At 45.1% G+C, this 25,700-nt stretch overlaps 1 protein-coding gene across 1 annotated transcript in view; it reads left to right on the top strand.

Annotated features, from left to right (window-relative positions):
• The first annotated feature begins 6,295 nt into the window (after positions 1–6,295).
• The window catches only part of CDCP1 (CUB domain containing protein 1), a 62,548-nt gene continuing 43,143 nt past the window's right edge, over positions 6,296–25,700 (top strand). Inside the window, exon 1 of the mRNA XM_010374388.2 lies at positions 6,296–6,506. Within this exon, the coding sequence (XP_010372690.2) occupies positions 6,425–6,506 (82 nt within the window). The 5' untranslated portion in view covers positions 6,296–6,424. The remainder of the gene's footprint in view (positions 6,507–25,700) is intronic.

Genomic DNA, 25,700 nt, shown 5'->3' with positions numbered 1-25,700 from the left:
TTTATTATAATTAGGGTTTAGTGGGATATATTTACTTGATTGACGGTCACACTTATGTGTAGTTAAGCCATTGCTTGTTCTCACATTGTAGTAATGGCTTCTAGGAATACTCCTCCCAACCACTGGGCTGACTCACAAGGTGAGGTGACCAGAAGGAGCAAGGCCAGAGGTGGTATTACATTATGAACCTGTGCTACAGTGTCCAACACCCAGAGTATGTGCATAGTGGAGGAGGAGGAATAAAGTGAAATGTATAGATCCAGAAGAAGCTAGTCTGTGGAAAACTTTTCCAATTATCAAAGCTAAAATTTTAAGCAGAACATGCAACTCATCATGGCTTATCAAAAATGATGGACTATTTTTCTGTAAGAAACAAATTGGTAATCAGCAGTATTATTTTGAATGCACTATACTATTTTGATCTTTATAGTTAATAGGAATCACACAAATGGAATTTATACGAATTTCTGTATTTATTGGGCACAAAACTATAATGGTTCTGTGGACAGTGAGTATTTCTGCGTGTGAATTCACATGTCTTATGCATCTCAACATATCAGTTGCATCTTATCTGATGCATCTGGCAAAATGACCTGGAGAATGACTTAGAGTTTTACCAGGCAATTAACAGTAAAAATCCAGGCAATTAACCGTAAAAATACTGTGTTAATTTTTCTGGATTTTGGAACATTTGTGATATTTTTCCATTTGTAATTCATTGAGATTTCTTTCCTCAGTCTAAACACAGTAATCATTTTTCACACCTGATTTTCTTTTCTTTTCTTTCTCTCTCTCGCTCTTTTTTTTTTTTTTTTTTTTTTTTTTTTTTTTTTTTTTTTAGACAGGTCTTGCCCTGTCACCCAGGCTGGAGTGCAGTGGTGCCATATCAGCTCACTGCAACCTCTGCCTCCCAGGTTCAAACCATTTTCCTGCCTCAGCCTCCCAAGTAGCTAGGATTACAGGGATGCGCCACCATGCCTGGCTAATTTTTGTAGTTTTAGTAGAGACAGGGTTTTGCCATGTTGGCTGGGCTTGTCTTGAACTCCTGACCTCAAGTGATCTACCCATCCCGGCCTCCCAAAGTGCTGGGAATACAGGTGTGAGCCACCATGCCTGGCCCCACACTTGATTTTCTATTTGCAATTTTGTATTATTTTTCTTAAGGTGATTATGTTTACCCCCAAAAAACCTGTATCCACTCCTCCCTGTGTTGCAGGCATTTTTTGTTTTAATGGAACACATCTTCCAGTATATTCCAGTATGTAGGAGGTTTGGAGGTTTTTTAAGATCTTGAACGTTTAAAAGTGTCCTTTTTCTACTGTATTGTTTAATTGATAGTTTGGCTGGGTATAGATTTGGAAGTTATCTTTCTTCAGAATTTTGAAGGTATTGTTTCATTGTTTTCCAGATTCCAATGCTGTTCTCGAGAAATCCAAAACCACTTTGATTTTTATTCTTTTCTGTGAGAACCTTTTCTTGCCTCTGGAAGCTACAGAATCTTCTTTTTTGTTGTTTTTTGAGACAGAGTCTCACTCCATCACCCAGGCTGGAGTACAGTGGTGCAATCTTGGCTCAGTGCAACCTCCGCCCCCCGAGTTCAAGTGATTCTCGTGTCTCAGCCTCATGAGTAGTTGGGATTACCCAGGCGTGAGCCACCACGCCCAGACTAGAATCTTCTTTTTGTTATTGGTTTCTGATATTTCACCATGATGTGCCTTGACGTGAGTCTGCCTATATTATCCATTGTGCAGGACACTCCATGAGTCTTTTAATCTGGAAACTCATGTCATTCAGGCCTGGAGAATTTCTTGAATTACATTATTGATGATGTCGCCTCCTCTGTTTCATCTGCTCTCTCTTTCTAGGAAACATATTTTTCAGATATTGGATCTTCTGAACTGGACCTCAAATTTTCTTTACTTTTCCCTCTACTTTTTATCTCTTTTGTCTTTTTGCTTTACTTCTGGGAACACTTCTAACTCTTCTATTTATTTATTATTATTATTTTTATCTACAATCACTTTTTTCATTTCCAAGAATTCTTTTGTGGTTCCCTGAATTGGTTTTTGTTTGTTTGTTTTGTTTTGTTTTGTTTTGTTTTTGAGACAGAGTTTCGCTCTTGTTGCCCAGGCTGGAGTGCAATGGAGCGATCCTGGCTCATCACAACCTCCACCTCCTGGGTTCTAGAGATTCTCCTGCCTCAGCCTCCCAAGTAACTGGGATTACAGGCATGTGCCACCACGCCAGCTAATTCTTTGTGTTTTTAGTAGAGACAGGGTTTCTCCATGTTGGTCAGGCTGGTCTCGAACTTCCAACCTCAGATGATCCGCTCACCTCGGCCTCCCAAAGTGCTGGGAATACAGGCATGAGCCACCACACCTGGCCTTGTTTTGTTTTTTATAACATGCTGTTCCTACTTCATAAAGAGAATGTTGTCTGGCACCAAATTATAGTTGCCTACATCACTCTAAGAGTTAGTAATTGTTTTGTTTTGCTTCCTTTTATTTTCTTCTCTTTGTATAGTCTCTTTCAGGTTGCTTCTTTCTTTTTCTTTTTTTTTTTTCAGTTTGGTTACTTGGTTGGCTTTGACTCTATTATGTTAGAAGCTCTCCTCAGACATCCTGAAATCCTGATTGCTCATGTTTAAAAGTGAGATATTGGCCAGGCGCAGTGGCTCACGCCTGTAATCCCAGCACTATGGGAAGCTGAGATGGGTGGATCACATGAGATCAGGAGTTCAAGAACAGCCTGGCCAATATGGTAAAACCCCGTCTGTACTAAAAATACAAAACTTAGCCAGGCATGGTGGTGTGTACCCGTAGTCCCAGCTACTTGGGAGGCTGAGGCAGGAGAATCACTTGAACCCAGGAGGCGGAGCTTGCAGTGAGCCGAGACCACGCCATTGCACTTCAGTCTGGGCGACAGAGCGAGACTCCATCTCAAAAAAATAAATAAATAGAAATTAAAATTAAAATGAGATATTAAAAAGCTAAGTTGGTGGGGCTTAATCAATTGAAAGCTTCATGGTAGGAAGCTGGTTGGCCTGTTTATGAGGGTCAAATGTCCGTATGTTTGGGTCTTTCCTCCTGTGCTGGTCAGACTCCCCAGAAGAAGACTTTTTCCATCCCCAATATGGATAACAAAGCCCTTTTGTCTCATCCTCGGAGGCAGGTGGGGCCAGACAGCTGGGGATCTCAGCATTTAGAATGCGTATCTTCCCTTTATTTACCTACTTTTACAATGTTTCCTATACCTTCAGCTATGCCTGGCATCCCTCAGCCCACATCCCTAGGTTTTAATCTCTCCAAAAGACAACACTAAAGTTGTTAAACTTACCAACCCTCTAACTTGTCAAGATCTAAAGATGGATAATATAGACAGACTCATATCAAGGCACATTATGGTGAAATTTCAGCAACCAATGACCAAAAAGAAGATTCTACAGCTTTATAGGCAAGAAAAGGGTCTCACAGAAAATAACAAAAATGGGAATGGTTTTGGATTTCTCAAGAACAACACTGGAAGCTGGATGCATGAGGGACTGTTGCCCAGACAGGGGTAATGGTGGATGGGTTCCGGGATCTAACTACAGTACTTCTCAAACAGCTTTCTCCCAGCCTTTCTTGTTTTAACTCCTTTCACCCTCCAGTTCCAGAATACCTTGTGCTGCCATTTCCTGAGGATCTTTTTTGAGGATTTCTGCATTAATCGTGTTATTTCTCAGTTTCCCCACTACTGGCTTAGGGTTCTGCCATCTCCAGGCTTCTAAGGCAGCTACCACTAGTCCAACTGCTGTCTAGCTTCCAGGGTGATTTTGCTGTTGTCTTCTCTCTGTTCTTCTCACCTTTGTGGGCTTATGTAATATTTTTTAATCCCTGTTTTATAGCCTTTGCAGGGTTTCAGAAGAGGTCAAAATTAGATGGAACAGTCTGTTTTAAGACTCACCATCTTACCTTCTTTTTTTTTTTTTTTTTTTTTTTTTTTTTTTTGAGAGAGAGTCTTACTCTGTCGCCCAGGCTGGAGTGGAATAGTGCAATCTCAGCTTTCTGCAACCTCCGCCTCCCAGATTCAAGCAATTCTCCTGTCTCAGTCTCCTGAGTAGCTGGGACTACAGGAGCCCGCCACGACACCCAGCTAATTTTTGTATTTTTAGTAGAGATGCGGTTTCACCACATTGGCCAGGCTGGTCTCCAACTCCTGACCTCAAGTTATCCACCCACCTTGGCCTCCCAAAGTGCTGGGATTACAGGCATAAGCTACTGGACCCAGCTGAAAATTTACCTTTCAATCTGGCATTTTTCTCTAGCACTAGATTATAGTCACCTACACTGCTTTCCAGTTCAGAAATAACCTTTTAAAATTTACTCCTTCCATTCAGCCATGTTTGTAAAGACAAAACATGTCCATCCTTGGCAATGCTTTGTTCACACTCCACTTGGAGGACCAGGACAGTATGTCAGGACATCTTTACTTCAATTATATAGTTGGGTTGTCATGCAAAGGATGCTGAAGTGCCTCCCTGTTTTTCTTCTTTCTTGTTGCTGCTACTTTCTGGAACCATCGCTAACACTTCATATTTGGGAATTAGTGACCCTCATTCCATTTTTAGAAAGCTGGTGTCAACTATCCCAAGAAAGACAGCTAAGCAAACTTTGGAGAGATGCAATAGTAATGAAATAACTTGCTCCTTAGGCTTAACTTGTCAAGCAATATTTCTGATATTTTGCATTCAATACACTGCCATTCTAGTAGTGTTGTGGGTGTTACTCTATGTGGGAAACAATGGTGTTATGGATGCTAGGAAAAGATGCTGGGATATGTATATACCTGCTTAGAATTAGAAGAAAAGACAAATCTGCTTTACCCTCCTGGTCAGCATAAATATTTTTAAAGAGTGTTTAGACTTTTGTCAAGATTTCTTTCTCTTGATGAATTTGTCCTCGATTCAGTGGGGGAGAACCGAGAGCCTCCCTTCGTTTCTCATCCTCTCCTTTCCCTCTAGTTCTCAGTTTTCCCATCTGTCTGCACAAGGACAGAAGTGGACTAGAAGATTAAATCTCAGGTCCCCTTTAGCTGACACTACAGGCCCTCACAGAGGTGGGGGTGTGAGCAGGGTCATGTTCCAAGTTCTGCCTCCCTTGATGGACTGTGGGCTCCCAGAGGGCAGAGCTACCTCTATTCTCATGATTAAGGACACGGAGAAGGAAGGTGTGACGCTCCTAGGAGATGATTTCCCACCCCTGTCCACAAGAAGGATTGGGGCAGCCTGGACAGGCTCAGCCCCCCCAAGAATTAAGCAGAAGTTGGGACTGGACTGTAAACTGATGCTGTCGCAGGTGCTTTGGTTCCTGTCCCAAACCTCCCAGGTTGCTCTGGGTTACTCTGGCCCAGCTTCTGGCTATCCATGAACACAAATAGTCCCAGGGAGTCATTTTGGCAGAACTCAGGTCTGCTAGCTAAGAACTCCTGAACCATCGACAATCTCTCCCCGTGGCCTAGACTTGGTGTATGGCCTGCAGGGTGGAAGGAGAACCCACAGGGCCTCTGAAGACAGGCAGGTGGCACACCTGCGGCTGGGAGGATTTGGAAAAGGAGTCCAGCGCCATTCATTTTTCATTCATTTTCCAGCCCAACGTTTGACCTGAATGCTTCACGCCCACACTGCACACACTACTCCATTTATAATACAACTCGAGAAGGGCATATACTATTCCATCCACAGCTCAGGGAAAGCATACATACGACTCTACTCACAATTCAACAAAGTGGTGCATCTGCCTCCAATTTACTAGCTACCCTGGGGACCTTAGGCACGTCGTGTGTCTGGAAATACTGCAGGTGATGTGTGTGGAGTAAGCTACAGGCTCACCGTCCTGCAAAGACTACCTGTACCACCACCCGCTTTAAAGTCCAATAGACCTCTGGCCCAAGTCAGGTAGCAGAGGATCCAGGGCTTGGGTAGCCTACAAATAGGATTCTCCTCCAAAACGAGGCGCATAATGACCTTTGTCTCCCGGACAGAAAAGGGAAGGTAGACTGGCTTCCTCTATGGGCGACCTTCGCGACTCTGGACAAAAAGACCTGATCGTTCTCAGACTTGGGAAGGAGGACTAAGCCCGGAAAGGTGGGGACAAGTCTGCCCCAACGCCGCAATGGTTACTAGTAGGGACCCAGCAACCCGGTGCCGGGAAACCTGCACCCTGGGCGGGAGAGGCGGTCGCTGACGCAGGAAGAGGAGGAGAGAGAGAGAGGAGGGACGCATCGGGTCAGCTCGCTCTCCTGCTGCGCAGGGCGGGGCTCGGGCCGGTCCGCCCGCGCGCAGGTGAGCGAGCCAGGGCGGAGCGCAGCTGCGCCGGGCTTGGGCGCCTGCGGCCGCCGCTCCCCACCGTCGCTTTCCCCACCGAGGCCGAGGCGTCCCGAAGTCATGGCCGGTCTGAACTGCGGGGTCACTATCGCACTGCTAGGGGTTCTGCTGCTGGGTGCGGCGCGCCTGCCGCGCGGGGCAGGTGAGTGCCGGGCTTTGGAGGCGGGTGGCGCGGAGTGGTGAGCTAGCCAGCCAGCCTACGCCGGGCGGAGAGGCGGCCGAGGGACGCAGGGTGCGGAGCCTGCGGAGGCTGCAGAGGGAGGGCGGGGGCGGCATAATCAAAATGCGCCTGTAGCTCTGGGTCCCCCTGACTGTCCGGTTCCTGCGCGCGCCGCGTCGGGTGCGTGGGCCTTGCCCTCCTGGAGTCAACCTTGCCCTCGGCACGTGAGAGTATCCCCAATCCGGGAGCCTCCCGGTCCGGGAAGATGAGCCCGGTGCTGGCCTAGAAGGCGGGAAAAGGAGCGCCCAGTAGCCGATCCCAGGCGACATGTCCAAGGTGGCGCGCCGTGGGTCCCGGGATCTTTGCCGGGATTCTTGAAGACACCCAGGCAGGGTGTGGGAAGAGATCTTTCCTCTCCAGGCTCGCCCTCTACCTCCTCGCCTAGTCCAGAGAGAAGGTGCAAGAAAAGTGCTTTCATGTCGGCATTTCCCACCAGATCCCCTTTTTCCCGTCCGCACGCTGCATCCCCCCTCTCCTAAAGTTGAAGAGCAAAAATGAAATTAGTGCAAAAATGAAAGCGCCCGGATTTCTTTTCGGGGTCCCAGAGAAAGCCGCCAGGCATCTGCGCCGCCGCAGAGACTGGACATTCCCGCGCCCCTCGCACTTCTTGGCAGTGGACTTTGACGGCAGGAGGCTGTTGTTCCGGGGATGTGTGTGAATTTCGAGTTGTTTCGGTTGGGGGAAGGGACCGCCACGTCCCAGCGACCTGTGCCAGCCAGGAAATGCCCTGTGGGCCCTGGATGTATTAGAACATAGTAAATAACTTGGTTTCTTCATGTAAGAACTTGATGTGAGGCTAGTACAGGTTTCGCGAGATTAGTACAGGTTTTGTGTTTTTTAAATAGAGCTCTCCAGGAAGTCGTGTGGGTTTGATTCCCCTTGCTGCATCTAAGGTGGGTTTGTGTTTGGCAGGTGTAAATTAGATTAAGGAATAAAAGGACGCAAGTGAAGTTGAATTTGGGCGTCCCGGTGACTACCATCATTACAAATACAAGACAGGAGTTTGTAAAATATCAATATAAGCTCCAGGAATACTTCCTGGTTCATTCTCCAACATCAGGCGACATATCGCTGCATAGTAGATAGAAAATTTAAAAATTCATTTAAACCATGGCATGGATTTATATATATATATATGTATATATAAATTATATATATTAAAGTAGAGACAGGGTTTCACTATTTTGCCCAGGCTGGTCTCGAACTCCTGAGCTCAAGTGATCCTCACACCTGGGTCTCCCAAAGTGCTGGGATTACAGATGTGAGCCACTGTGCCCGGCTGATGAATATTTACTATAATTTCTTAGGACTGAATTTTCAAGATTCCCTTTGAAGAAAAAGAATTAGTTTGAGAATAAAAAGGAAGTGAAAATATGTGTAAATGTGTGCTGAGAAAAATGTGTGCCTACCAATCTTGGAACTGTATTGAAACTCTGAGAATTGTTTGAGATGTTTTTGGCTTTCTGTGATAACAGTGGGGGAACTCCTCCAGTAAGAATAGGGTGTAAATCAACGTATTGCTAATAATGAGAGCCTCTGTTTCTGGTCTCATTTCTTCCTGTGATCTGGGATGGCTGCCATTTTGGTCGAGTAGCTCCAATGGAGTCCCTTCCAGGAAGTCCTTGACTGGCTGAGCCCTGTCTCATGGTTCAATGTATAAATATGTAGAAGCCTAGGAACTTTCCCTTTCACTTTCTTAAGTTCCTCCCTGTGGTCTCAGGAACTGGCCCTTTGAGACTACATCAGGCTGAACTGAGAGCTTTTGGGGTTGGAGCAGCTGCCTATATAGTCTTGAGGATCTAACTGGCAAAGGCCTTTGAGAAATTCCTGGAGACTGTCCTCAAAGGATGCAGAAAGCCAGAGCCCCAGCACAGTGGATTTGTTTTATAAATCTGTGAAGTCTCTTAACAAAGAAAGATTCAGCAGAGTAAAAATGAACTTGGTGTCACTGCAGAGATGAAGAGTAAAGGAAAGTTTGTGTCTTGGTGTCGTGTGTTTGTGTGACTTTGGTATCCCCACCAACTCCCCCATTTCCAAGAGTGAAACACTGGTTACATTGGGATCATAGCCTTTTGAAAACCTCAATTTGGTTGCTTTCTAAGAACCACTCAGATACCAGAGTCTGGGTCAGTGACCCCAATCTTGCCACCATTGTCTCTTGCCAAAAATGTGAGCAGACAGATCAAATGATGTGTACGCACTCCCTGGGCGAGTGTGGGTGTTCATTCTGTTTCCGATTCAAATGAGGAGCTACTGGCTGTCGTCTGGAATGTGTAACTGGCCGGGCTGATGAGTCTCCCCCAGCTCCTCCCCCACATCCCCACAGATTTGCATGACTTGGAGTCAGACCTGCTAGCCCGAGGGCTCACCTCAGATGCTGCCATTTCATCTGTGATGGTTGCACACCTTGCATGTGCACACACACACTCTTCTGGGCGTTCTCCCTGACTATCAATGTGGGGGGAGGAAATTAATAATTAAGATGTTTTAAGTTGCATATAGTTATTGTAGAAAAAGTGGCAACAAATATAACCAAAATGAAAAAAATTATCTATAAGCAAGCTGCCTTATTCACTTTGGTGCAGTCTTCTTCCCGTGTATGCATGCACGCTCATGTGCGCAAACCAAACATGAGATCATCCCATTGTATGGCTTTAACCAGTCCCCAGTTGTTGGACATTTAGGTTGCTTCCAGTTTTTCTTATTAAAAATAGAACATGTCCAACAATAGTCAGCTGCTTGTATCAATTTTAATAGGTCTATTCAGGGAAAAGGCACTTGAAATTACATAGCGCAGATTAGAAAATGACATGAAAGGATGAACCATTATCCTCATGTTGCTGAGGTTATAAAACAGTATGAACTGGATTATCCCATTTTGATGTATCTGAGAATGTGTTCTTTGGCTGTGTTGTTCTGCACACTCTTTTTTTAAATTTTTGAGACAGAGTTTCCACTCTTGTTGCCCAAGCTGGAGTGCAATGGCATGATTTTGGCTCACTGCAACCTCCATCTCCCAGGTTCAAGCGATTCTCTTGCCTCAGCCTCCCAGGTAGCTGGGATTACAGGCACACACCACCACACCTGGCTAATTTTTTGTATTTTTAGTAGAAACGGGGTTTCACCATGTTAGTCAGGCTGGTCTTGAACTCCTGACCTCGGGTAATCTGCCCGCCTTGGCCTCCCAAAGTGCTGGGATTACAGGCGTGAGCCACCACGCCCATGTTCTGCACATTCTTAGCTATTTTGTCCAGCTACAGTTCTGGAAGTAGAGTTGCTGGTATGAAGAGCAGAGGCTCTTAGGGCTTTGGATGTGTATTTCCTTATTCTGGAAGCAGAGTTGCTGAGATGAAGAGTAGAGAGGTTCTTAGGGCTTTGGAAGCGTATTTCCATGTTCTGGAAGCAGAGTTGCTGGGATGAAGAGTAGAGAGGTTCTTAGGGCTTTGGAAGCGTATTTCTGTGTTCTGGAAGCAGAGTTGCTGGGATGAAGAGAGGCTCTTAGGGCTTTAGATGCGTATTTCCCTGTTCTGAAAGCAGAGTTGCTAGGATGAAGAGTAGAGCGGCTCTTAGGGCTTTGGATGCGGATTTCCGTGTCGCCTGTGGAGAGCCTGTCCTGGTGTACTTTCCAGCCGTCAGTTTGTTGGTGCCTGTTTCTCACATTCTCCCAGGCTCACTGTTGTTTCACCAGCATCTACGGAAGAAGTATTTTCCTCCCTCCAATTTGGCAAATAGGATCTGGACAGTGTTGGTAGAGACTCAAGAGTCTTAGAAGCACCACCCTAGCTGGATGGTACTAATGGCTCACCAGTGCTTTTTTGCCAAAAGAAAACAGAACTGGGTCCCTTGGCTTATAGCACAAGCCTCACCTGCGTTTTTGCCTAGCAGTGCTGACCTGGGTTTGGATGGGATGGGGTGAGGTGGGAAGTGGGTAGGGAGAGAAGTTTGCTGGTCAGAAAGACCCCTGATTGAGGTCAGGGTGGGGTAAGACAGTGGGAGATAATAAGACCACTGATGTGGGGGACCGGTGGTTAGGGTTCTCTGCCTTGGTGGTTAAGAAAAGTTTATACCTGGCCGGGTGCGGTGGCTCACGCCTGTAATCCCAACACTTTGGGATGCTGAAGGGGGAGGATCACCTGAGGTTAGGAGTTCAAGACGAGCCCGGCCAACATGGCAAAACACCGTCTGTACTGAAAAATATAAAAATTAGCCAGACATGGTGGTACACACCTGTAATCCCAGCTACACAGGATGCTGAGGCTTGAGAATCGCTTGAACCCAGGGGGCAGAGGTTGCAGTAAGCCTAGATCATGCCACTGCACTCCAGCCTGAGTGACAGAACAAGACTTTGTCTCAAAAAAAAAAAAAAAAAGAAAGAAAGAAAAGTTTATACCCCTTAATTATCATTCTAAATTATGAAAAGTATGCCACAATCAAATTATTTCAAACCATTTCACACAACCTTGTAATTTGCCCATCATCTCCCGGGCAGCTGGCAGCATTCTAGACAACCAGGTAAGGAGAGCCAAGTTCCTTCCCTCACCGGTTTGTAGCCTTGGGTTTGTATCTGGTCCATCAGTTCTTAAAAGTATTAACTACTACTGCTGCTTGTAATAGCCAACACATTGAGCATTTGCTGTGCCAGCCACTCCTCTGAGGATTTTACACATAAGCATCTTCTGATTAACATCAGTAATCCATTCCTGAAAACCAGACATTCTGCATGAAAACACTAAGCAACACTATACATCTCATTATTTTGTGTGGGAAAAATTATAACAATCCACTGCACAGCAATGCAAAACCTCTAACAGTTTCTGAAGGCGTGATGAAACACAGAAAGATACCTGTATATAATTAACCAATCCTCTTAAGCATAAAGTGCATAAGATATCACTTGAGGACTACCAGACCATTTACATGGTTGTTTGCAAACAGTTGCTTTGTGTGCAGTAATGTAGGGCACCTCCCTTTGTTAACATTTTTGACACTTGGGGTGTCCTCACTTGATCCTGACATTCTTTTTTGTTTGTTTGTTTTTTTGAGATGGAGTCTCACTCTGTCATCCAGGCTGGAGTGCAGTGGCATGATCTTGGCTCACTGCAATCCCTACCTCCTGGCTTCAAGTGATTCGCATGCCTCAGCCTCCCGAGTAGCTGGGATTACAGACGTGCACCACCATGCACAGCTAATTTTTGTATTTTTAGTAGAGATGGGGTTTCACCATGTTGGCCAGGCTGGCCTCAAACTAGCCTCAAGCAGCCCACCCACCTCGCTCTGCCAAAGTGCTGGGATTATAGGCGTGAACCACCACGCCTAGCCAGATCCTGACGTTCTTGATCCTAGTATATTTGGAATATAACTCAAGATTTTCTGCACATAATTTTGTTTAAAATGTGTTGAGGTTAGAGATGTAAATATACACATTTCTGAAATAGACCTTGGCCAAAAATAACTTTGATAGATGAAACGTAAGTTCTACAGTGTTCAACGATAAAAATGAAGCTATTTTCTCCTGAGAGAATGTAAATGGGGGAGGTGATCTTGAGTAGGTCTGCATGTCATTTAATTCTCCATCGTCAAACAAGTACTCTTACTAACTTCCCGTTAGTAGGCACAGAGAGGTGACGTGACTTGCCGGGGCTCCCTGGCTGGTGTGTAATGATGCTGAACTGGCAGCCCCAGGAGTATGACTCCAGAACCCAGCTCAGTAATAGGACTGCAAGGCCAGTAAATGCCTCCCCTCAGGGTGTGAATATTCTTAAATCATAAATTTGAGAATGTCTTGGAAAAGGAAATTAAAACTGTTCCCTGAGCACAGATGGCATAGCTTTCTTTAAGTTTTAAATGAAGTCAAATAATCCTACCCTCAATGACAGAAGATCAAAGGGTTCCAGGTGAAACGTGCCAAATGCAAAAATGCACAAGGTGACAATCTGCTGCCTTTGCCTGGGTAAATACAGTCTCCAGAAATGAGTTTTATCAACTCCCTGAGTCCAAAGATTATATAGAGTTGAAATCGGGCTGTTGTCTTTATTTTGGGTCTGCCTAATTCCTTGGCATCTGCCATGTTACAAAACCCTTGGAGCCATGAGACGCCTTCTTCAATTCTTGACAATGTGTGGTCCAGCTGGGAGCTGAGCTAGAATGGTGTACATCCAGGCACATGCCATGTGCATCCAAAGAAATGCCTTATCTTCTGTTACTAATCTGAAGGCAGGAACATCTGGCCATCTCAAACAAGGACATTTGGCTAAAGCAATGTTTAACCCTGAGAACAGCTCAGAGCAGGCAAGTAGTTTCTGGGACATCACAGAGAATGCAGAGGTGGTAAGATGAAGCCCCTGAGTTTGAAGGACTCACGGCATCTCTTGGACACAGGTAGACACTCAATTCCTACACAGAGTGACCACCAGCCACAGTGGAGAGGTACACGCCAAAAACCAAACAACATAGTGGGACGAGTTATTACACACTGCTGCTCATACTGGAAGTCTGTGCTCTGCTGGAGTCTGCCCAAGGACACTGTGTCAGGAGGGTTCAGCCTGTCTTGATGGGCTATTTTCACATCAACTGCCCTGCTGACAAGTCTCGCTGGAGTTGCATCCTGGGCCACCTTCAAGGATACAAACACCAGGCTCTCTTTTGCCTCTGAGTTCTTGCTCACTGCTACATTTCCCATGTCCTCAGACTGTACATCCCAAAGGGCTCAGCTTCCCAGCTGGAAATTGGTGGAGGGAGGAGGGCAGAGAAATGGAAGGACTGGAGCCAAAGACCTCACTGGACTCAGAGTTGCCTTTCCAGCTTTTTGGAGATAGCATCACTCAAACAAGTTTTGGAGTTGGTCAAAGCTTGGTTCAAATCCTCACTCCACCGCTTATTAACCAGGTGCGCTGGGCAAGTTGCGTAACCTGTAGGGACAGCAGCACCCTGAGGCTGGCTGGAGGTCTGAATGAAATGATGTGTGCACTAGTCTGGCCTAGAACAAATTCCCCAGTTAGTGAGAACTGTCATGACTTTGTGCTGTAGTTTGGATGATTGTTTCTTCCAAATCTCATGTTGAAATTTGATCCCCAGTGCTGGAGGTGGGGCAAAATGGGAAGTGTTGGGTCATGGGGGTGGATCCCTCAGGAGTGAGTGAGTTATTAACTCTGTTAGTTCCCTAGAGAGCTGGTTGTTAAAAAGAGCCCAGCACAAACCCCCTGCCCTTGCTTCTTCTCTCGCTATGTGATCTCTACACACCAGCTCCGCTTTGCCTTCTGCCATGAGTGGAAGCAGCCTGAGGCCCTCACCAGATGCTCAATCTTGAACCTTTTAGCCAGCAGAACCATGAGCTAAATAAACCTCTTTTCTTTTCTTACTTTCTTTCTTTTTTTTTTTTTTTTTTTTTTTTTTTTGAGATCGAGTTTTTACTCTGTTGCCCAGGCTAGAGTACAATGCCACGATCTCAGCTCACTGCAGCCTCCGCCTCCTAGGAAGCGATTCTCTTGCCTCAACCTCCTGAGTAGCTGGGATTACAGGCACCTGCCACCACCCCCAGCTAAGTTTTGTATTTTTAGTAGAGATGAGGTTTCACCACGTTGGCCAGACTGGTCTTGAATTCTTGACCTCAGGTGATCCACCTGCCTTGGCCTCAGCCTCCCAAAGTGCCAGGATTACAGGCATGAGCCGCTGCACCCAGTCAAACCTCTTTTCTTTATCAATTACCCAGCTTTAAGTATTCCTTTATAGCAACACAAAACAAACTAAGACACTTTGATTATTTGAGTCAGGTCCAGGAAGAACATTTAGATATTCAACAGGCAGACAACCTGGGCCAAAATTATAGGCTATCATAGTCTGTATAACCAGGTCTCCAGTGGGAGACATTAAGATTGTTTTCAGACTTTTGCTACCTACACATTGTACTTTGGTTACTATCCCAGTGCAATCGACTTTGGGGATGTGTAAGGATATCTGTGAAAGAAATTCCTAGAAGTGAAGCTGCTCGTTGAAAAGCTGTATGAAGTTATTCTAAAACACACCAGAACAAGTTTTAAAAAATATTTTGTGAGCCAGTGCCTGCACACACATGAATTGCCTGTTAGCCAAGGAACTGACTGGACCAGTTTTATAACAACTTAAGTATCATGCTCAATTATACTTGAGATGGGAATGAGAACACCCAAGTGGTCTCCTGGAGATTGCAGCTATCTTCATGACCGGGTGTTATTAGCCAAGACTGGGCTGGAGTTTGCCAGTCTGTGAAACCAGAGCTAGATCTCCATGGAGGGAAACCTGGCAGGGCTCTGGCCTTTAATCTCTGCTGAGCGATGGAGGATTATTCTGGAACTGGCTCGGAAGTTTCCGACAGTCTTATCAGGCACCTCAGCCTTGGGCTACATCTATCAGGGCCATGTTTTTATCTTCGTAGAACATAGACGACTTTTTTTTTTTTTTTTTTTTTTTTTGAAGCACTCTCGCTCTGTCGCACAGGCTGGAGTGCAGTGGCACGATCTTGACTCACTGCAGCCTCTGCCTCCCAGGTTCCGGCAATTCTCCTACCTCAGCCTCCCGGGTAACTGGGATTACAGGCACGTGCCACCATGCCCAGCTGATTTTTTTTTTTTTTTTTTTTTTTTTTTTGTATTTTTAGTAGAGATGGGGTTTCACCATGTTGGCCAGGCTGGTCTTGAACTCCTGACCTCAGGTGATCTGCTCACCTCAGCTTCCCAAAGTGCTAGGATTATAGGAGTGAGCCACCATGCCCAGCCTAAAAGACATTTTTCAAGTTGTAAACAATGCTTGGATCATCTTGCAGAAGCTCACCACAACCTGAATGGTGCCAAACCCTCAATATAACTTTTTCTAGCCTCACTGGCCTCTGCCTCTATGGGGAATACAACTCAAGTTCCAGGCAGGAACCTGGAATGCTGGTGGGAAGGTATGTCCCACTGGCATCTTCCCCTCCTTGCCCTAGTCGCTAGAGATTGGAAACAACCCAAATACTCATCATTAGAAGCAGGTTAGGTAAATTATGCTACATCCAAACAATGAGATGTTAGGCAACTATTTAAAAGAATGACATAGCTCTCTGTAAACTAATGTGGAGTAACCTCCAAGATACATTATGGAGAGAAAAACACAAGAATCAGAACAATACGTATGACATGCAACCTTTTGGCAAAATAAAATGAAATAGGGATGGTATATAAATACACACTTACATATTCATCGATTACTTCTGGAAGAGTGCACAAAATCTGGTAATAGTGGTTGCCTATAGGAACAGAACTAGATTCAAGGGTGAGAGAATTACTTTTTACATTTTGTTTTACTTTATTTTGTGCTTCATGTATAATTTATCTAAATGTAAAAGTATTTTTCAGCTCTACTGAGATATAATATACATACCATCAGATTTACCAGTATCGATTGTATAATTCAATGGGTCTTATCAGGTGCATGGTATAACATTTCTATCACCCTGCAAAGTTCCTCCAGATTCCTTTGCAATAAACCCATACCCCTTAGCTCCTGGCAACCACTGATTTGCCTTCTACCGTGGTAGTTTTGCCTTTAAAATATTTTAAAAATAAGAACAATTTAAAGCCAGGTATGAATATAGTACTCACTGTTTTTGTTGCATTAAAACAAATTTCTCAAGTATAGACCCCATCTTCAAAAAAGCCTGAAGTTACTTCCTGCAGGAATTTGGTTGTGTAGAAGGGATGGAGTGGAAGTGTTAAGTTGCTAGGAATCGAGGAGCTGATGACCAAAAAACTGCCTTCTCAACTTGCAGCAGTTTTTCATGAAGAGCAACTTGCTGTGATTTGTTTTGTTTTGTTTTTCCCTATCTACTTTTAGGGCCTAGCACTGAGCAGGCCTAGAAAATTTGATGTATTATTTGATTGGTAACTGGAGATCATCTATAAGAGCAAAGCAGAATATAGTGGAATGAGAATTAATGCTTCATTGCCCCAAATTTTCTAGCTGAGTTTTGTTCCCATCCTCCTCTTTCTTCCTTAGCAATACTTTTAGCAGTAGGGCTAAATTCTGCTGTAAGGAAGGAATATGGTTCATGAAAAGGAAAGTACTTTGACCCACAGTCTTTCTCCCTTTCAGGAAGAACCATCTGCTTTTTTTCTTCCACCCACCTACACAATGTGCTTTGGAGCCAGGCTTCTTAAAACCCCCAACTCAGCATTCTTGGTTCCTCAACTTAGTTTTTCACATCCCTGAATTATTAGAAGGTCTTGAAAAGATCTAGCCCAGTCCACGGTCATTTCGGTAACAAATTCTGTTCATTCTGGAGATATTGGAGGCCCCTTGTGCATCTAGCTCTGTGCACCCTTATCCCTCACTCTCCAAGGACTCACCATCTGGAAGGGATTCTAACATGTAAACCAGGGGCTACAAATTGATGGCCTGGGGTGCTTGGCCTAGTTCTGTTTTGTATGTTTTGAAAAAACCTAAATTACAAAGTATTTGGTAGAGCTGGCACCCTCTGATTCAACAAAGACCCTCTTCCGTATGTTGCCTTTCATATTTGGGTTTGCGACACTTTCCAGTGTAATAAGTACAGCAAAAGATGTAGGTATTAGAATTGCAATATAAGCTTCTATAGGCAAGACAAGAGAAAGAGGAGGACAAGATATTCTCCTGGTGCCTGAGGTCTGTGGGACATCCTTAACAAAACCCTGAGTTTGGCCCTGGAGCAGAAGTATAGCTCTGTTATTAATTACCAATAACCCCACAATTTTTTTTTTTTTTAATATTTAAAATGGCATCTCCCACCATCTCTGAAATGACAACTTACTAAGTGATCCACTATCTGGAAAGAAGCAATTCAGAGTTAATTCTTCAGTATCTGATTTATAACTAGAGATCACCTACAAAAGCAAGCAGAATATAGTCTAATGAGGATTAAATTCTTGATTACTCCAAATTTTCTAGCTTGGGTTTTGTTCCAAGCCTCCTTTTTCTCCCTTGGCAATAGCTGTTAGCAGTAGGGCCAACTTCTACTGTAAGGAAGGAACGTAGAAAGTGCTCTGCCCCACAATCTCTCTCCCTTTCAAGAAGAACCATCTGTTTTTTTTCTTCCATCCACCCACACAATGTGCTTTGGAGCCAAGCTTCTCAAACCCATCTCAGCATTCTTGGTGCCTCAACTTAGTTTTTCATATCCCTGAATTTTTGGCATATTCATCTTAAGATCACTGGCTGGTCCCAACATTGACACTGTCTTGTTGCCAATAATGACCATCCTAGTTGATGTAACACCTTCCGTAATGACTGTCTTTGTTCCTGTAACTTCATTATGATGCCCAAACACCTTTTATAATGGCTGTCCTCATTGACTTAACACCTTCCACATCAGTACCTTTTACTGCAGTCACCCTTGTGGATATATCTTCCACCATGACTATCCTTGTTGATGTAGTATCTTCCATAATGGCCTTCCTCATTGACATAACACCTTCCAAAGGTACTTCTGATGTAGGTTATTTTGGAGAATGGTCTGTAATGGCCATCCTCATTGACATAACACCTCCTGGAGGCTGCCCTGGGCCCTCTGGGTGAGGAAGGCATGTGTCTGGCCCCGAAGATCTCCTGGAGTGTGCCGCCGCATTGTGTTGCTGATCTGTTTATCCCGGGCTGCCTGGTTTGCTGTGGAATCACGTTATTGACCTGGCTTGTGGTCGCTTGCAAGGGCTTCATTCAGAAACCTGTTTGCCATCTCAGGCTGTGTGGTTTGCTCTCCCATTCCCCACTTTAAGATTGCTGGACATGACAACAGCAACAACAGAAATGGTGTTAATCCCTAGTCCCTAAAACAGAAGGTTTAAACTGAGGGATGTATTCCTGGTTGGCTGCCCTGGCCCCTGGGATGGCAATACACCCACACTCCCCAGTCAAGTCCGCTGGAATGATCAAGAGGTTGGGGCCTTGCAGTTAAGAAAGAAGTAGATCTAGGCTGGGCACGGTGGCTCACACCTGTAATCCTAGCACTTTGGGAGGCCGAGGCGGGCAGATCACGAGGTCAGGAGATGGAGACCATCCTGGCTAACACAGTGAAACCCTGTCTCTACTGAAAATACAAAAAATTAGCCAGGTGTGGTGGCAGGCACCTGTAGTCCCAGCTACTCGAGAGGCTGAGGCAGGAGAATGACGTGAACCCAGGAGGCAGAGCTTGCAGTGAGCCGAGATCGCACCACTGCACTCCAGCCTGGGTGACCGAGCGAGACTCTGTCCCCCAAAAAAAGAATAAGTAGCTCTAAGGCCTCAAAAACATGGGTTTCTCCCCTTGCTCAGCGGGTACTTGGTGGAAGCTGACATCCCAAATGGTCACTTCCTCTCGCATCCTGGCTGCCGTGGGTGGATGCTGCAATCTGTATTTCCAGGGCAGCAAGAAAGGAGCAGGGAGTGAGTCAGCTAGTGGTCATCTTTCAGACCACAGTGAAGCAGAGGATGGATTGCTGCCAAAGTATTGGAAGTAAAGTCAGTGACGGAGGTGGTGAGGACAACAGAGATGGAAGAGGAGCAGATGCTGTTCCTGATTGATTGCCCAGGGCTTGTGATAATGAGGAAGAGTTCGGGGGACTCAGAGGCAAGATTATAGGCCAAGGGAAGGGCCCACGCTAGCGAGAGACTCTCATCTTGGAGGGCTGCTAGCCTCTTTCCTACCTACAGAACATTTTCTGGAGCCACTGCAGCCCCCTCACTAGTGTAAAGGGAAAGGCGGACAGTCAGAGTGGCGTTTAGGACAGAAAACTCCAGCACTTCTCTGCTGCTGGTGTTGAGTGGTACAAGCTGAAATGCGTCTCTAACCACTGCTCTTCTCTAGCTGGGGTTCAGAGCAAACACTTAGTCCCAGGCTGTCCAGCTTGTGACCTTAAAGGAGCAGAAGGTGCATGGGCTTTGGAATCAGGCAGGCCTGGGTTTGAAGCTCGGCTGTGTGTCTTCCCAGTGTGAATTTAAGCAGTTTACCTAAAGAAAATGTATAGAAAGTGCCCGGCACATGGCAGAGGCTGAACAAATGGCAGCTGCTAAATTATTGCCATCATTCCTAGTCGCCCTCTCCCACCTGCCTTCAGCCTTGGCCAGTGCCTACACAGCCTACCTCTTCTGGATTCTGGATTTTAAAGCCAGGCTCCCCACCGGATTGCCCTTTGATCTCTGATTTTTGTTTGGGGCTCTTGCTCAGCCCACAGGTCTAGGTGAGATGACCAGCCATAAACTCTCTTGGCCATATCGTCACCTTCTCTCTGACCCACTCATTTGCCTCCCTCCTGTCACCTTCCAGTATCTGGATGTTAAAGTTTTACAGTAAATCCAATGTTTTAGACATCCTTGTTGATATAATATTTTCATAAAGGCTGGCTTATCTATATAACACCTTTCATCTGGTAATTCAGCCCAGAAGGGGAGGCTCAGCATCCCAAACAATACCTTGTATTTGTCCAAACTTCTTTCCTTGAGCAGCTCGGCAGGTCCACAAAAACAACCCCATCTTTCCCTGCCTGGTACCCCATCTAATTAAGAGTTCTGTATTGGTTTTCTTCTTTAAAAAAGTATATATTTTTTTCTTTTTTTTTTTTTTTTTTTAGACGGAGTTTCACTCTTGTTGCCCAGGCTGGAGTGCAATGATGCGATCTCAGCTCACTGCAACCTCCTCCTCCTGGGTTCAAGCAATTCTCCTGCCTCAGCCTCCCATGTAGGTGGGATTACAGGCATGCGCCACCACGCCCAGCTAATTTTGTATTTTTAGTAGAGATGGGGTTTCTCCATGTTGGTCAGCTGGTCTCGAACTCCTGACCTCAGGTGATCCACCACCTCGGCCTCCCAAGGTGCTGGGGTTACAGGCGTGAGCCACCGTGCCTGGCCAAGAGTTCTGTATTGGTTTTCTATTGCTGCATAACAAATTGCCAGAAACTTGGTGTCATAAAAACAACACCTGTTAGCTCACAGTTCTGTAGGTCAGAAGTCCAGAAATGTACAGCATGGGTGGGTTCTCTGCGCAAGGTCTCAAACGGCTAAGATCAAGATGTTGGCCAGGCTACATTCTCGACAGGAGCTTGTGGTTCTCTTCTAAGCATGTTGGTTGTAGCAGAATTCAGTTCCTGTGGCTGCAGGTCTGATGTCCCCCTTTCCTTGCTGGTTTTCAATCAACACTGCTCTCAGCTTTCAGAGACCACCTGCATTCCTTGTCATGTGGACCCATCTTCAACACTAGCTACAGAGACTCTCCCTTATGTTGATTTACTTTCACACGTCGACTCCTTTTCTTCAGGAAAAGCCCAACCTCTTTTAAGAGTTCAGCTGATTAGGCCAGACCCACCCAGGGTAGTCTCCCTTTCCTAAAGTTAACAGTACCATTCAACATAGCCTAATCAGGCGAGTGATATCCCATCCCTCTCACACTCAAGTGGAAGAGATTCTACAAGGATATGAGTCACTGGAGGGCATCTTAGAATTCTGCCCGCCCCTGGGTGCCGTGGCACAGAGGCTCTGCCCCCTCTGCCAGAATGGTAATGATGATGGCCATCACTCTTTGAGGGCCGGCCACGTGCCTGGCTTTGCACATGTGGTCTCATTCCAATGCTTGTAAAAGCCCTGCACAGTTGATGTTTTTAGCCAAATGCTGCAGATGAGAAACTTGTGGTTCAGAGAGGTCAGGTGGCTTCTAGTGGCCCAGCCAAGTGACCAAAGTGATGAGGCACACAAGACAGGGAGTATTACACATGTGAGGTCAGTTGATGGGGGCCGCAGAACAGGTCTCTGTCTTAATAGAACCTCTTCTCCTGCTGCCTTTTGCTCCTCCCCGTGAGTGGATTTTCAAAACTGCAGGCTGAACTAACCTAGAGCTGAACATTTTGGTAGTGAAGTGTTTCCCTGCTACCATGTCTCTAGTGTTATCCTTTGAGGGATGATGAATGGTAAGGTAGAAATAGCCAGATATAACCTTCTGGAAAAGCTCATTTTAAACTGAACTTTATTTTTAGTTTAAGCAGCTCATGGCTTATGTTCGGACAAGTAAGAACGTTTTCTTTTATATGGCTCTTTTTTTTTTTTTTTTTTTGGAGACGGAGTCTCGCTGTGTCGCCAGGCTGTAGTGCAGTGGTGTGATGTCGGCTCACTGCAACCTCTGCCTCCTAGACTCAAGTGATTCTCCTGCCTCAGCCTCCTGAGTAGCTGGGATTACAGGCATGTGCCACCACACCTGGCTAATTTTTGTGTTTTTGGTTTTTTTTTTTAAGTAGAGACAGAGTTTTACCGTGTTGGCCAGACTGGTCTTGAACTCCTGACCTCAGATGATCCACCTGCCCTGGCCTCCCAAAGTGCTGGGATTACAGGCGTGAGCCACCACACCCAGCCTTACATGGCTTTTAATCACCAAAAAAGTGCAGTCCTATCAGAACCTTTTTCACGGGCCTGCCCCCAGCAGTGTCCCTTATTCAGTGCGTGGCCTACAGAGACCAAAGTAAGGTCTCTGAATGCAGTGGTCAACGGGCTGCATGATGTGCTAACCAGTTTTTCACTTATCAGGGAAATCCTTCTTATTTTTCATGACCTTTTGCCATCTTTTGAGTTTTCTAGTTATGACATCATTTTTGTTTAAACAAGTTTCTCTCCCTCCCTTCCACAGTAATCCAGGGGATTACTGTGAATATATATGAATTTCAGGCTATGCAGTTTCAGTCAACTTTTCATTGGCATGCAAATTAGTAATTAGCAATTAATTCTCACCTACATTATGCTAAATGAAATAAGCCAGATACAAAAGGACAAGGACTGTCTGATTCCACTTAGATTAGTAGTCAAATTCTTAGAGACGAAGTAGGATGCTGGTTACCAGGGCTCAGGGGAGAGATGGGAGTTATTATTTAATGGACACAGGGTTTCTGTTTAGGATAATGAAAACATTCCAGAGGTGGATGGTGGTAACTGTTGCACAACAATGTGAATGTGCTTAATGCTTCCGAACTACACACTTAAAAATGGTTAAAATGATAAAGTGTGTGTATGTATATTTTACTATAATAAAAAAGCAAAAAGAAATATTTGCAGGGTTTATTTATAGGTGTTTTTTCCCTTTTCTATTTTATCGAGTTGGGTTTTTTTTTTACCACAATAAAAAAAAAATGTTTTTTTTAAAGAAGTAAAGCATAGGCCAGGCATGATGGCATGCACCTGTCATCCCAGCATTTGGGGAGGCTAAAGCTTGAGCCTAGGAGTTCAAGATCAACCTGGGCAACATAGGAAGACCCCCGTCTCTACAAAAATAAAAACAAAAAAATTAGCTAGGCATAGTGGCATGAGCTGGTGGTCCCAGCTACTCAGGAGGCTGAAGTGGGAAGATTGCTTGAGCCCGGGAGGTCAAGGCTGCAGTGAGGTGTGATTGTGCCATTGCATTCCAGCCTGAGCAACAAAGCAAGGCCATGTCACGGAAAGAAAAAAAAAAAGGAAGCATACGTTCCAATTCTATGGTTAGCTTTTTAAATGTACTATTGGTTTCTAATGCTAGACTCTGTCTCTGCTAAAAAGGAAGGCTTGACACACGTAGGAGGCTCCTTCCCTTACATGGCCCAGGGACAACACTTGTAAGCAACTGCCCCAAGCATAACTCATTGCACTTAGGGTTCAGATCATGAGGAAGGACCAACAGGTTTTTCTCCTCAATTTTCAGAGTTGTGCAAACAACAATTTGTTGTAACAAGAACCGTGAAGCCCTGTAAGAACCTAGTGTTTAGTACCTTGAGGGCAGAGACTTTGAATCATCTGTGGATGAGACCTTATGCCCAGGACCTTACAGGCACAAAGAGCAACTCAGAAGGGGTTTGGTGTATGTCCAGAAGGATGGCGGGAGAGGAGCTTCTCAGCATACAAGAAAGTTTCACATAGCTAGCAATGGTTTTTCTGAGTTTTAAGAATTGTTTTATTGTGGCTGGACACAGCCTCAAGTCTGTAATCCCAGCACTTTGGGAGGCCAAGGCAGGAGGATTACTTGAGCCCAGGAGTTCAAGACCTAAGCAACATAGTGATACCCTGTCTCTACAAAAATTTAAAAAATTAGTCAGGCATGGTGGCCTGCGCTGGTGGTCCCAGCTACCCAGGAGACTGAGGTGGGAGGATTGCTTGAGCTGGGAGGCCGAAGCTGCAGTGAGCCAAGATCACACCACTGCTCTACAGCCTGGGTGACAGAATGAGACTATGTCTCAAAAAAAAAAAAAAAAATTGTTTTATTGAGACTTAAGTATACAAATCTTAAGTGTATAGCTGGATAACTTTTAGGTGTGTGTGTGTCATGCGTGTGTGTGTGTGTGTGTGTGTCTTGTAACCAAGATTTGGAACATTCTAGTACTGCAGAATTTTCCCTCTTGCCCCTTTCTAATCACCTGCCCACCTTCCCCACCCCAGGTTCACTATTCTGACTTATACAAGCACAGATTGGTTTTGTCTTTTTGAACTTGATATAAATAGGATTTATATCAAGTCTTTTGTGTGTGGATTCTTGTTTAACCACCCCCCTGCTGACTTTTTGTCAGAAGAACTTGAACAACTATTTAATCTCTGATGGCAAGGTTGGACCATTGGAATGAGGTACTCTGGGGGGAATACTAAAGACACTGGAAATTCAGTAACTTCTAAACATTTAGCAGGTGAGGGAGGGGGCTGTGGGCCTTTGCATGTGTGTCCCTGAGTGTACATACAGATGGGTTTTTAAATCCACTCCTTTGATTCTTCTCCAGCCATCCTTGTGATCCTCAGTGACTTTCATGGTCCTCGTGACTCACACTTCAAGGTCTAACAAAATAAATCTTGTTAACATTTCATAAAATGTTAATGTGATTTAAAGTAGCCTTGTGGCATTTTAGCATCTTGCATGAATTATTTACAGTGGTCATAAGCTGAGTTATATTTGTTATTTAATTCTGCAATTCCCATGTTCAAAGTCTGTTATTATGCAGCTTTCTTACCTCTGTGGTCCTCTTGGAAACCATTCGTCCACTGATACCGTGTGATTCAATCTGGAATTAAATGTTAACCTCCATGTTTTGGATTGACAAGGAGCCTTAAGATGGCCTCCGTCTCAGAGGGGTTTATATGCAGATGTGTCTGTTTGCTACAGACTGTGACCCAGACAGGGCCACCTCTTTCCTATGGCATGTGTCTTTGATCATAAAAGGGAAAAACGCAACAGAAGAGTTTGGATGGTTCTATGCAAACCTGTCACCACTTTAGAAAAATGATTCAAAGCATAAGCTCTGGAGACAGTGAACTGCTAGCATTGCTTTTGGGAAATGGTTCAATTACTTTAGAAAATGAATAACTTGGCTGGGTGCGGTGGCTCACGCCTGTAATCCCAGCACTTTGGGAGGCCGAGGCAGGCGGATCACCTGAGGTCAGGAGTTCCAGACCAGTCTGGCCAATATGGTGAAACGTCGTTCTACTAAAAATACAAAAATTAGCTGGGCGTGGTGGTAGGCATCTGTAATCCCAGCTACTCGGGAGGCTGAGGCAAGAGAATCGCTTGAACCTGGAAGGCAGAGCCAAGACAGTACCACTGCACTCTAGCCTGGGCAAAAGAGTGAAACTCCGTCTCAAAAAAGTAAAAGAAATAAAAGAAATAACTTGCATCATTGCATGTAATTTTCTTCCCTGAGGACTTTGGGAATTAAGAGTCAGGAATGAATGAATGTACACAGCAGTCCCCTGTGTTGATAAACTGTTTCAACGAGTTGGGTTGACTAAGCTGCACGTGGTTCTTTTTAACATTGCCATTGGAACTTAATTTTACTCTTTTCCGTAATTAATCTAAGAGCTGTGGAAATAGTAAACTATTTTAATGGGAACTATGTGTGTCTCTCACTGAGAGGGTGGGACCCTGATGTCTCTTGAGCCCTGAGGTCCCTGGATGTAAGTTTGAAAGTCGGAGCCCAGCCTTGTTCATCTTTGTATGCCAGCACCTGGCCTGGAGGGTAACTCATGGCAAAATGATCTTGAGAGATGTGGCCAGAGTCGGCCTTCATCAACATTTTGCAGCATGTTGTCTCTGCACTTCCCACCTGCACTGTACATGCCCTTGTCCGATTCCCTCAGGCCTTCCTCCCTGCCCTGACCTCCCAGTGCAGTCCT

This window comes from Rhinopithecus roxellana, chromosome 1, assembly GCF_007565055.1.
Source record: "Rhinopithecus roxellana isolate Shanxi Qingling chromosome 1, ASM756505v1, whole genome shotgun sequence".
NCBI classification, from domain to species: domain Eukaryota; kingdom Metazoa; phylum Chordata; class Mammalia; order Primates; family Cercopithecidae; genus Rhinopithecus; species Rhinopithecus roxellana.
The sequence above is the reverse complement of the archived record's forward strand: the minus strand, read 5'-3'. Positions and strand labels throughout refer to the sequence as shown.